Source organism: Enhydra lutris, unplaced genomic scaffold (genome assembly GCF_002288905.1).
Source record: "Enhydra lutris kenyoni isolate GAN:26980312 unplaced genomic scaffold, ASM228890v2 scaffoldscaffold44, whole genome shotgun sequence".
NCBI lineage: Eukaryota > Metazoa > Chordata > Mammalia > Carnivora > Mustelidae > Enhydra > Enhydra lutris.
In genome coordinates, this window is record NW_019154128.1 from 13,351,204 (window position 1) to 13,363,625 (window position 12,422).

The 12,422-nt window shown below is 37.2% G+C and overlaps 1 protein-coding gene across 4 annotated transcripts in view; it reads left to right on the top strand.

Annotated features, from left to right (window-relative positions):
* Nucleotides 1-12,422, top strand: part of LOC111155863 (THADA, armadillo repeat containing) — a 328,485-nt gene that overhangs the window by 29,782 nt on the left and 286,281 nt on the right. For all 4 annotated transcript variants that reach the window (XM_022516299.1, XM_022516297.1, XM_022516298.1 and 1 more), the window contains 2 exons: nt 6,164-6,315; nt 9,634-9,847. In XM_022516299.1, coding sequence (XP_022372007.1) covers nt 6,164-6,315; nt 9,634-9,847 — 366 coding nt within the window. The remainder of the gene's footprint in view (nt 1-6,163; nt 6,316-9,633; nt 9,848-12,422) is intronic.

Below are 12,422 nucleotides of genomic sequence, written 5' to 3' on the forward strand. Positions count from 1 at the left end.
AAAATAATAGTTTCTTTGTGTATAGCATTCCTCAGTGAGTCTTTGTGGTTAAAATGTGGTTTCCCTTATACGCTGTCAGTTTCATTAAGTCTTGATCTGGCTTCAGAAACGCAACATGAGGATGTCATTTCCAGGCATTCTGGTTTAGTGATAGCCTTTATTTCTCCTGTGGGGCACTCAAGAGGATGAACATTTAGCTTCCTTCTGAGTCAGTTTTTTTCCTTTTTGACAATCAATGCTTCTTTTTATCTCTGTACGTGAGTGTGTATGTTTTGATGTGGATTTCTTGTTTGTGCTCAGTCTTCCTTGACTGTGGTCAAATAGAAAAATATCCTGCTCAGCTGTTCTATTGGAGAGAATGGCCAGAGGACCAGGGAGCTTTATACTATAGTTGCCTTATTATTTTTATTAGTAGCAGTAGTAATAGTAGTCGTATTTAGTATTATTATTTTTAGTTTAAATTTGTCAACAAAGTATAATTTTTTGGCAGGGAGGAGGACGGATTTTGCTGCTAATACAGCCTTGCTTCATTTGAAGGACACCATTTTTTTTTCAAGTTTTTATTATGAAAAGATTCAAACCACCACAGCAAAGTTTCAGGAATAGTTCATGAACAGCCGTGTACCCGCTCCCTCGATTCATCAGTTGTTAATATTTTGCTGTATTTGGTTTATCTCCATCTCATTTATTTTCTAACCATGACACAATGATCAAATTCAGGATATTTAATGTTGACATGATGCTGTTATCTAATATATAATCTATAACAAAATTTGCCAGTTATCCCATTAAGTGGCTTTTTTTAGAAAAGGGAAGTTTTTGCTGTGATCTGGGAAACGATCCAAGATTACACAGTGCATTTTGTTGTTATGCCTCTTTAGCCTCCTTCAATCTGGAAAGTTTTTTATTTTGCAACATTAACATTTTGGGAGAATGTGTCTGCATTTGGGTTTGCCTTATTGTTTCCTCATGATTGACTTAGGTTGCGCATTTTGGGTAAGAATATTGCACAGGTAATGTGGTGTTCTTCCCAGGGCATCGTATCAGGAGGTACATGAGTTTGGTTTGTCCTGTTACTCATGATGATAAATTTGATCACCTGATTAGGATAATAAGTGGTAGGCTGAAAAGCAACCCACAAAGGATATCATTAAATCTTTAGAACCTGTGAATGTGAACCTTACGTAGAAAGGGGGCCTTTGTAGATATGATAAATTAAGTATCTTAAAATGAGATAATTCTGGATTATCTGGATGGGCCTAAATGCCACCACAGCTGTTGTTAGAGGAACAGAGGGAGATATAACACACAGAATAGGAGGAGTCACTATGATAGTGATGTGGAGATTGGAGTGATATGGCTTCAAGCCATAGAATGCTGGCAGCCTCCAGAAGAGGAACAAAGCAAGGCATGAGTTTTCCCTTAGAGCCTCTAGACTACGCATGGCCCCACCAGCACCTTCTATCAGACTAATTGGACGTTAAACAAAATGGCTTCCAGTACCGTGAAAAAATATATGTCTGTGGTTTTGAGCCACCAGGTTTATGGTAATGTGTTACAACATGCACAGAAAATGAATACAGTGGTATCCATCAGTTAAGGGAATTTCAGTGGTACTGCAACTGAATTTAGAAAATAAGGTTTTTCTTGACAGTGATTTGATTACCCATTTAACAAAAATTTTTCTGTATGTTTAATATAGTTATGGTTGCACCTAGGTGTTGAGAAAGAACACTAGCCTGAATTGCACTGGTAATTTTTTAATTGAGAGAGTGTTTAATATATTTAAGTGTACTTTAAAAAGTGAATAACCTGAGTCATCTTCCTAATGAATGAGTCACATATAATTGGGCAGTGACTGATATCACAGTAATTATGTTAATTAAACAACTGGAAGGTAATGCAAATGGAGCAAGCCATACTTTACCCATTAACTAACTATCTTTCTTCTTTCTTTCTTTCTTTCCTCCTTTCTTTCTTTCTAGAGAGGGAGAGGGGGTGGGAAGTGTAGAAGCAGAGAGGAAGAGAGAGAGAGAGGGAGAATCTTAAGCAGCTTCCAGGCCCAGAGCAGAGCCTGATGCAGGCCTGGATCTCATGACCCTGAGATCCATGACCTGAGCTGAAATCAAGAGTCTGGACGCTTAAGCAACTGAGCCACCCAGGTGCCCCTTTAGCTATGAACTTTAAAGGGGCTAAAGAGACACAACCATGAATTAAAGGGTGGAAAACACAAATTCATTCTTTACCTTTACTTCAAGAACTTGAATGTGGGTTTTTTTTTTTAATATTTTATTTATTTATTTGACAGAGAGAGAGAGAGAGAGAGAGAGAGAGAGATCACAAGTAGGCAGAGAGGCAGGCAGAGAGAGAGGGGAAGCAGGCTCCCCGCTGAGCAGAGAGCCCCATGCCGGGCTCGATCCCAGGACCCTGAGATCATGACCTGAGCCGAAGGCAGAGGCTTAACCCACTGAGCCACCCAGGTGCCCCTGAATGTGGGTTTTTATATTATTTTTTTGAAGAACTGTGATTTGGGATTAGTCAAAATGGTTTCTGCCTTTCCTTAAGTATTTCCTAGTTCAAGAAGAATAAGCCACATGTACCTTTTTCACTTAGAATAAATGTCACAGTATTCGTGGTGAAAAATTGGATTTCACAATTATATTAAAAGGGTTTGCCCAGCAAATATTTATTTAATGCTTACTATATATGTCAAACAGCTAAGGATATGCAGTGTACAAAACAAAATGCTTCCTATTCTTGAGCTTAGATATTTTAGTGAAGGGAGACGACAATAGAATAACAAGTAACACATAGAATATCAGATGGAGATAAGTATTATGAAAAAATATTTCAGGAAGGAAAGTTGGGGGAATATAGAGAGTCTAGGGGGGTGGGGAGCTGTTTTATACAATGGTGTCAGAGAAGGTTTCAGATTTGAGCAGAGCTCCTAAACAGCCGGTGGATCAAAGAAGAAATCACAAGGGAAATTAGAAAATACTTTGAGAGGAAGGAAAAAAGAGCATAATTTACCAGAACTTATGGGATGAAGCAAAAGCAGTGCTGTTAGGGAGATTTAGAGCTGTAAATACCTAAAAACTAAAAAAGATCTCAAATCAATAAGCTAACTTTACACCTCAAGGAATGAGAAAGAGAAGAGCAAACCTAACCCAAATTTAGTAGAAGGAAGGAAATGAAGATTAGAACAAAGACAAACAACATGGGGAATACGAAAACATTATAGAGAATCAACAAAAACAAACGTTTGTTTTTTTAAAAGGTCAACAAAATTGACAAAATTTTAGCTATACTAAGAATAAAACAAAAGAAGGTGCAAATAACAAAGATCAGAAATATAAGCAGGGACATTTGTACTGACCTTACAGAAATAAAAAGGATTGTAAGACAGTATTATGAACAATTACATTTTCAATAAATTAGGTAGCTTAGATGAAATGGACAGATTCCTAGAAACAGACAAATTGCTGACTTAACAAATAGAAAATTTGTTATCCGTAGCAAATAAGAGGTCAGGTCAGTAATTAAAAGCCTCTCAGTAAAGGAAAGTCCAGAGGGAGTGGCTTTACTGGTGAATTCTACCGAACATTTAAAGAATTAATGTCAGTTCTTCTCAAACTCTTCTAAAAAATTGGACAGGAGGGAACATTTCCAAACTCATTCTGTGAAGCCAGCATCACCCTAGTACCAAAGCCAGACAGAGACACCACAAGAAAACTATAAGCCAGTATCCCTTATGAGCATAAATGCAAAAATTCTCAAGAGAATACTAGCAAACCAAACCCAACACCCTATTAAAAGTATTATACCCATGACTAACCAAAGTGGATTTATCCCAGGAATGCAGGGGTGGTTCAATGTAAGAAAAAAATAGTCGATGTAATATACCACATTAAAATGATGGGGGAAAAACCTCATGATAATCTCAACTGATACAGAAAAACTGTTGACAAAATTCAGCATCCTGATATGATAAATATACACTCAAGAAGCTAGGAAGAGAAAGGAGCTTCCTCAGTAGGTTAAAGGACATTCATGAAAAACCCACACTTGACACCAAACTCAATGGTAAAAGACCGAAAGAAAGTCTTTCCTTTGTGATCAGGAACAAGGCACAGTTGCTCATTTGCCCACTGGTGTCACCATTGTCCTGAAAACTTCAGCCAGAGCAGTAAGGCAAGAAAAAGGAATTAAAAGCATCTGAGTTGGAAAAGAAGCAAATTTAAGCAGAGGCATGAATGAAATGACAAAAACTCCATTCACTTGCTTTAGGAATTTCACAGGTTTGCACTAACTTGTGAATTAAGATTAAAAAAGAAATGTGGGGGCGCCTGGGTGGCTCAGTGGGTTAAGCCTCTGCCTTGGGCTTGGGTCATGGGTCCTGGGATCGAGCCCTGCATCGGGTTCTCCACTCAGCAGAGAGCCTGCTTCCCTCCCCCCACTGCCTGCCTCTCTTCCTACTTGTGATCGCTCTCTGTCAAATAAATAAATAAAATCTTTTAAAAAAAATAAATAAAAAAGAAATGCACATCATATTGAACATCTTCATGTTTTCAGGTGTTATCAGAGTGGGTATTATGTTAAATCTTGTTAATGTTCTTCGCATTCTGTGAAACCTGTTATTGCCACAATTGTTTAGTCTTAATCTCAGAGTTAAGTGGATTTGGTGACTACCATAATTTTTTTGTGATAGTTTTTCTGTTCATTTCTTGGTTGGCTGCAGTTCACCTTTGTTTTGAGAAGAGTTATTGGGGAAATATAGTTCTTAATTTCTTAAACATTCAAAAATGCTTCCTTTGACATTGTTCTTGATGCTGGAGTAGGATTTTTTTTTTTAAGATTTATTTAATTATTATTCAAGAGAGACAGAGAGAGCATAGGGGAGGGGCAGACGGAGAGAGTGAATCCTCAAGCAGACTCCACCCTGAGTGTGGAGCCCAGTGCAGTACTGAATCTCAGGACATTGAGATCATGACCTGAGCCAAAATCAGGACTTGGATGCTTAACCAACTGAGCCACTTAGACGCCCCTGGAGTAGGATATTGATGTATAATTTTTCACCACACCTTTCTCTGAGATTGTTGCTCCACAGTCTTCTAGCACTACAAGTTGCTAAGGTGAAGAGTTAATGTTGTCCCATTTTGGAGATAAATTGAGCTTTTGTGCCTGAATAGCCAGAAGACTCCTTCACTATCTTTGATGCCTAGCAATTCTATTAGGATACATCATCATATCAATTATTCTATGTTGGTTTAACTAAGACATGGTAGGACTTTGGATTCTAGGTTAAGACATTTTACAAAGATTTTTTAGAAGTCATTCCTAAATTTATTTTTTTTATTTGTTTAAAAACTAACTTAGGAATCTTTTATATACAGTATAACCTTTTGAAAAAGAATGAAGTGGTTTTGTTTATTTATATATTTTTAAAGATTTTAAAATTTCATTTATTCATGAGAGACAGAGAGAGAGAGAGAGAGGCAGAGGCAGAGGGAGAAGCCTCAGGGAGCCTGATGAGGAACTTGATCCCAGGAGGCCTAAGCCGAAGACAGAGGCTTAACCAACTGAGCCACCCAGGTGCTCCTAGAATGAAGTGGTTTTAAACAAAATTTTAAGAAGTGCTTTTTATTTGGAGAACTTTAATATTTTATCATTTTAGGAAGTAAGGAAAAATTATTCTTTTGTGCTGTTATGGGCAAACTGTGGATATGAATATTTGCACCAATTTTCTATAAATTTGGTCAGATAACTTTAACATGTTGATTTCCTTTTTCTTTCTTTTTTTTTTTTTTTTAAAGATTTTATTTATTTATTTGACAGACAGAGATCACAAGTAGGCAGAGAGGCAGGCAGAAAGAGAGAAAGGAGGAAGCAGGCTCCCTGCTGAGCAGAGAGCCCGATGTGGGGCTCGATCCCAGGACCCTGGGATCATGACCTGAGCCGAAGGCAGAGGCTTTAACCCACTGAGCCACCCAGGCGCCCCTCCTTTTTCTTTTATTAACTTAAAAAAAAAATTATTTAAGTAGGCTCCATGCCCAACGTGGGTCTTAAACTCACGAGTCTCAGATCAAGAGTCACATGCTCTACCAAGTGAGCCAGCTAGGCGCCCCCTCTTATTATTCACTTTTAAATCTTTTTCTATTTTTAGGTCAAGTCCAAACAGTGTATCAGCTGAGCCATGATATTGATATTAGTCGCTTCCACACACTAATGGAATGTTTTACCAGCACTTTTGAAGAAGTCAAGATTTTAGCATTTGATCTTCTGATGAAGTTACCAAAAACAGTTGTACAGTTTCAGGTATTTGGACCTTCCTGTGTGAATGTGAATGTGGTGTACGCATGAAGACTTTATTTTAGCAGCAAATAAAGCAATCTGTGGATTATGCAGGCTTTTTGCGTCTACCTTCTCACATCTTCTGATCTTTCACTTATCATTAATACTCCTAGTGTTGCAGGGTGAGAGGTTGGAGGAGGTAGGGATGGATGGTGTGAAGAAAGGAAATACCATGAGAGAAAATGAACTACAAATCCTTGAGCTTTGCTTCTTTTATTGTTTTGGTAAAAAAAAGGACGTGTAAGAAGTGGTAGGTTTTCTTGCTCACAGGAGTATTGGTAGATTTCAGTTAACTGTGGTCTCCCCAGTTCCCGTTTTACTGTGGACATGTTAATATTCTGTCAAAACACATCACTTACAGTAACTTGCGTTTTTTGAGATAACATCCTTGCTAAGTTGACTGGGAAGCTGAGTATAAGTGAGGCAGAGAATGTGTTTCTGATCTTTCAACAAGCAATAGCTAAACTGAGACTGAAACTCAGGGTACTTGAGGTTAACAGCAGTTTTCGACCCCTGCCTTTTACCCCATCCCTAGCCCCCATTCTCTTCCTGACAGCAGGCACTGCCAAACGTGGGGTGGGAAGAAAAGGGGGGGCTCGAGAGTGAGGGCACAGCATGGGGATGGGTCTGCAGGGGACCCTCCAGCCAAGGTGCTTGGCTGTGCCCTTGAGGTGTGTTCTGGGGCTGTGAGATCACCAGCATCTGTGGGTTTATTGGCTCTAGGGCTTTGCTCTGGCTTTCTGTTAGAGCTTATAGAGGCCAAAGGCGTCTACCAGGGCTGTTGCTGAGTCTGTTCTCTGGCTGTTAGGCTCTAGCTAGGGCAGGACAGCTTGTAGATACAGTGGGATTCTTCTTCTTCTTCTTCTTCTTCTTCTTTTAAGATTTTATTTATTTATCAGAGAAAGAGCACAAGAGCAGGGGGAGGGATAGAGGGAGAGGGAGAAGGATGTTCCCACTGAGCAAGGAGCACAGTGTGGGGCTTAATCCTAGGACCCTGCGGTCATGACCTGAGCCGAAGGCAGATGTTTAACCCACTGAGCCACACAGGCGCCCTGAGATGCAGTGGGATTCTGTAGGAGCACATGTCAGAGATCACAAGGAATCTGTTTCATTGGCTTCCAGATGGCATTGCAAGATCCTAGAGCATCTTTTCTAACTTGGGTCTGTATTAGGAGTGGTTCTCCAGTGTCCGTTTATCTTTGTGATCTTTCAGGTGCCTTGGTAAGCAGAAGCTTCTTTTGATGCTTGGGCTTCTAGCTTTTGTACCAAATGGAGTTTTTAAAGGAGGTGCTTTCTCTTCCTTTCTTCTCTTCCACCTGCTCATTCTCCTTGTCCCTTACCATTCATCACACTGAAGGCTTTTATTATGTATGATATATATATGTCATTTGTATATCATACATATATACCTATGACTCATTCCTGGCAAATATTTTGAAACTATCTCAAGTTGGGGGGGGTATATATATAGCACCTATATGAAAGACTTGGTTGGTCCTTTGAAATAACTTTAAAATGTTTTTGAATCCAAACTAATTTCTCTAAGGACCTATGTATATATATTTTTGATGGCATATTTTTGTAGTATATGACTTTATTACTCACATTGTCTGTTGCCCTTTTTTCTTGTAGAACTACATATCCAAGGTCTTTATATTATATTTTTACTGACCTTAGATGATAGAACAAAGATATTTTATTTATTTATTTTAAGATTTTTTTTTTGAAAGATTTTATTTATTTATTTGACAGACAGAGATCATAAGTAGGCAGAGAGGCAGGCAGAGAGAGAGGAGGAAGCAAGCTCCCTGCTGAGCAGAGAGCCCGATGCGGGGCTTGATTCCAGGACCCTGGGATCATGACCTGAGCTGAAGGCAGAGGCTTTAACCCACTGAGCCACCTAGGTGCCCCTATTTATTTTAAGATTTTATTTATTTATTTGAGAGAGAGAGAGAGTGCGCGTATGCGCGCGCAAGTGAGACAGCACAAGCAGTGGGAACAGCAGAGGGAGAGGGAGAAGCTGACTCCCCACTGACTGGGGAGTCAGTGGACCCTGGGATCCTAGGATCCTGGGATCATGACCTGAACTCAAGGCAAGATGCATAATCGACTGAGCCACCCAGGCGCCCTGGAACAAAGATACTTTAGACTCCAAAGGCTATTTATTGTGTTTCTTACTTGTCAGTTAAGCAATTCAGGGACCTAACTGTTTGTTATCAAAAAATAAGGGCTTAGATGCTTAATTGGTTCTTTTTATTATTTATTTTGATTTGAACTTTTGGCCACTCTCTTTAAGTTTTTTAGGTCACAGAAAATTAAACATATCAAATGATAAAGAATTTAAACTGAAAGAAACAGGTATTTGAATCAATATGTTTGATATCTATTGTAAATTAATAGATTTCCAATTAAAGTAAATATTGGTGTACCTATAGCCAAATTAAAAGTTAATCTTGTAAAAGAAAAATAAAAATAAAAAAAATAAATAAATGAAAGTTAATCTTGTAATGATTTTTTTCCCTTGCATTAGACAATTATGGAGTAATCCTAGTAGAATTAATATTATTGAGCAGTGAAACCCTGAAACCCAGTGTAGTGAACATGTAATATGCTGTCTCTTGACCTCAGCCCAGTGCCTTTCCATACAGATTACAGTGAACTGTCCTTTAGTCTCTTCTTTAGGACATGTGTGTGAGTGGATGTTTCTATGACATATAGGTGTGGGAGCTCTGATGGAGAATTTCTGAGGCTGATATGATCCCTTTATTTTCTACATATATATATATATATATATGGATCTTTGCCAGGAATAGCCCTGTGGATTTGTACTTTTGTGTGAATTTCTATTTTTTTTCCATTGAATTTGCTGAATGGGGAGGGGGTTGAGGGGAGTGTAGGAGTATGCTGCTCAGGTAAAACAGACTTCAACATACAAAAAAAACCCTCTGGTCTATATGGAAATAAAAAGATTTCTGATTATAGTCATCGCAGAATTTCTACAAGAAAAAGTATGCTTCTGCTGGAGAAAGAGGTACTAAAAAAAAGCTTTATCAGTGTCAATTTCCCAATCACATTATTTTCAAGATCCTCATCACTAGAGCTGAGTAATAATAATAATCAGTAATAACTACAATAAAAAAAAGTCTAACCTATATTCTGGGAAAAGGGGAATTGAATTAATATTTATATCAAATTTCAGTTATGTGGCAGGCTCTGATTTTAAATTCCTTCAAATTAAAGAAATGTTTCAGTGACAGTTACTGAGTGTGTTCTTTATTCCAGGATTCAGAGAAACTGCAAGGCTTATTCCAAGCAGCATTGGAGCTCAGCTCAAGCACTAAACCATATGACTGTGTGACAGCTTCCTACCTGCTGAACTTCTTAATCTGGCAGGATGCCCTGCCCTCATCTCTGTCTGCCTACTTAAAAACTCAGCAGGCTGCATGTGGAGCTGGAGATAAGTCTGCCATTGTGGTGGAGAGGAACACATTAATGGGTTTGTATTGAATAAATGTCCTTTTGCTGTTGCTTATCAAAACCAGTATCTTACTTTCTCTCTATTCATTTAGTTAGCATAGCTAGTGGCAAACATTTATTTTGTGTTTTTTACATTTTTAAAAAAATTTTAAAAGGTTTTTAAAATTTATTTGAGAGAGAGAATGAGGAAGAGAGAGATTGAGAACACAAACAGGGGGGAATAGCAGAGAGAGAGGGAGAAGCAGGGAGCCCAACTTGGAGCTTGATCCCAGGATCCTGAGATCATGACCTGAGCCACCTAGGAGCCCCTATTTTGTGTTTTGTTTTTGGGTTTTTTTTTTGGTTTTTTTTTTTTTGTTTTTTTTTGTTGTTCTTTTTTTTTTCTTTTTTTTTTAATTGAAGAGTTTACTAGTATATAAGAATACTGCGAATTTCTCTTTTGCAAATAAATAATTTACTGAGCTATAACACTGTTTCTAAACAGAGGATTCATGTTTAAATTCATGTTTAAATAATCTACTTATTTGTAGATTATTCAAATGGACACTAATAGAGCTCTTATTTAAATAGGACGTCTTTATAAAAAATGTACTTTTTTGGGGGCAGAAATTTTACTATGACTATAGCCAGATCATCTTTGCTCTTTCTATAAAGAGCAGAGTTCCTTTGTCTATCAGGTTTATGTTTTAACTGAGTGTCAGACCCCTGCCTTTTTCTCTTCCCATATAGCCAGTTCTAAAACCTAGCTGACTGGTTTAGGTCTAGTGATTTCCAATAAATATTTCTTGGGGATTCATGTGCTTAATTTTGTGCTAATAAATCTTCATTTGGACTTGCATTGTAAATAAGGACAGATACGGATTTTTATTTAAAAAAAAAAAGGGGGGGGGTCAGATGTAGGAAGAGTGTTAAAAACTGTTGTCTCCAAGATGGTAAAAAATGCCCCGAGAAAGGGAACTAATAATGGGAGAAAATTAGGAGGCCGTGGGTAGTTCTGTTGGAAATGGGGATAAGGAGGGGACAAGTTCCATGGAAGATAGCACCTGTCCACTCTAGTTGCTTCAGGGCTGGACTCGAAAGGAGACCTTAATACATGACAGGAAGAGGTTTGTACTTGGGGCAAACTGTTCATGTACAGGCTTTCAAATTCAAGTCATTTAAAAAAACTATGAGCTATTTCAAGCATATAAAAATATTTAAATATAGATATAGGCTATAAACAGTAATTGTATAAAAATGTCACAAGTTTTATTCCCAAGCTAGGTAATTACAGTCAATTAAGAAGTATAATAGCACCCATACCTTTAAAGCTTCTCTTCTATCCTAGCTCCCTCCCCAGCCACATAATAACTCTTCTGTGTTTTATATCAGTCTTTCATCTTGTTTTTACCAAAATTTTACCACCCATGTATATATCATTAAGCAATATATTATTTACTTTGACATGATTTTGAATTTTATATAAATAGTACCATATGTATTATACAAATTTACTGCATTTTATTAATGCATTCTCCTGTTGAGGGACTTCTTTTTTCTAAATAAATAAAGCTGATGTGAACATTCTCATATATATCTCTTCTAATGGACAGGTCTGAGATATTATGGTAAACAAAAAAGTAGAATAGCCTTGTTATAAAGTATGTGCATCTTCAACTTAACTAGGTGATGGCAGATAGATTTTTAAATTACATTACCACCAATAAATTTTGAAGAGTTGTATATTACATCATCACTATAACTTGCTATTGTCAGATTTTAGAGGTTTATGGAATATAAAGTGGTATCTTGTGGTTTCATCTTGCATTTTTCTGGTTGCTAATGCAACTGAGCATCTTTTTACATGTTTATAAGCAGTTCACTTCTCCCCTTCTGTGAAATTCCTGTTCATGTTCTTTAGTTTTCTGTAGGGCTGTTTGTCTTTCTCCTATTGATTTTTTAGAACTTCTTTGTGTATTTTAAATGTTAATAATTTACTGGTTATACACAGCTTTAAAATTTAAAGTATAACTCTAGAGTGGTTAGAGGAGATACCGTCTGTGCTGGGATAACTGAGTAGTTACATGCAGAAGAATGAAGCTGAACCTACTTCTTTATACCATACGCAAAAATTAGTTTAAAATGGATCAAAGACCTAAATACAAAAACTAAAAAGAATAAAACTCTTAGAAGAAAACACGAGGTAAATCTTTGTAATCTTAGGATTAGATAGTGGTTTCTTAGATCTGGCATCCACAGCACAAGCAAAGAAAAAATAGATAAATTGGACTTAATGAAAATTTGAAACATGTGTCAAGGATGTCCTTAAGAAAGTGAGAAGACAACCTGTAGAATGGGAAGCATATTTGGGGTTCCTTTATCTGAGAAAGGACTTATATCTAGAATATATAAGGAATTTTTACAACTCCCTAGTAAAACGATATAACCAAATTTAAAAATGGACAAAGAATCTGAATAGACATTTCTCCATAAAAGATAAATGTGAAAAATAATCCCTAGTAAAACGATATAACCAAATTTAAAAATGGACAAAGAATCTGAATAGACATTTCTCCATAAAAGATAAATGTGAAAAATAATCACATGAAAAGATG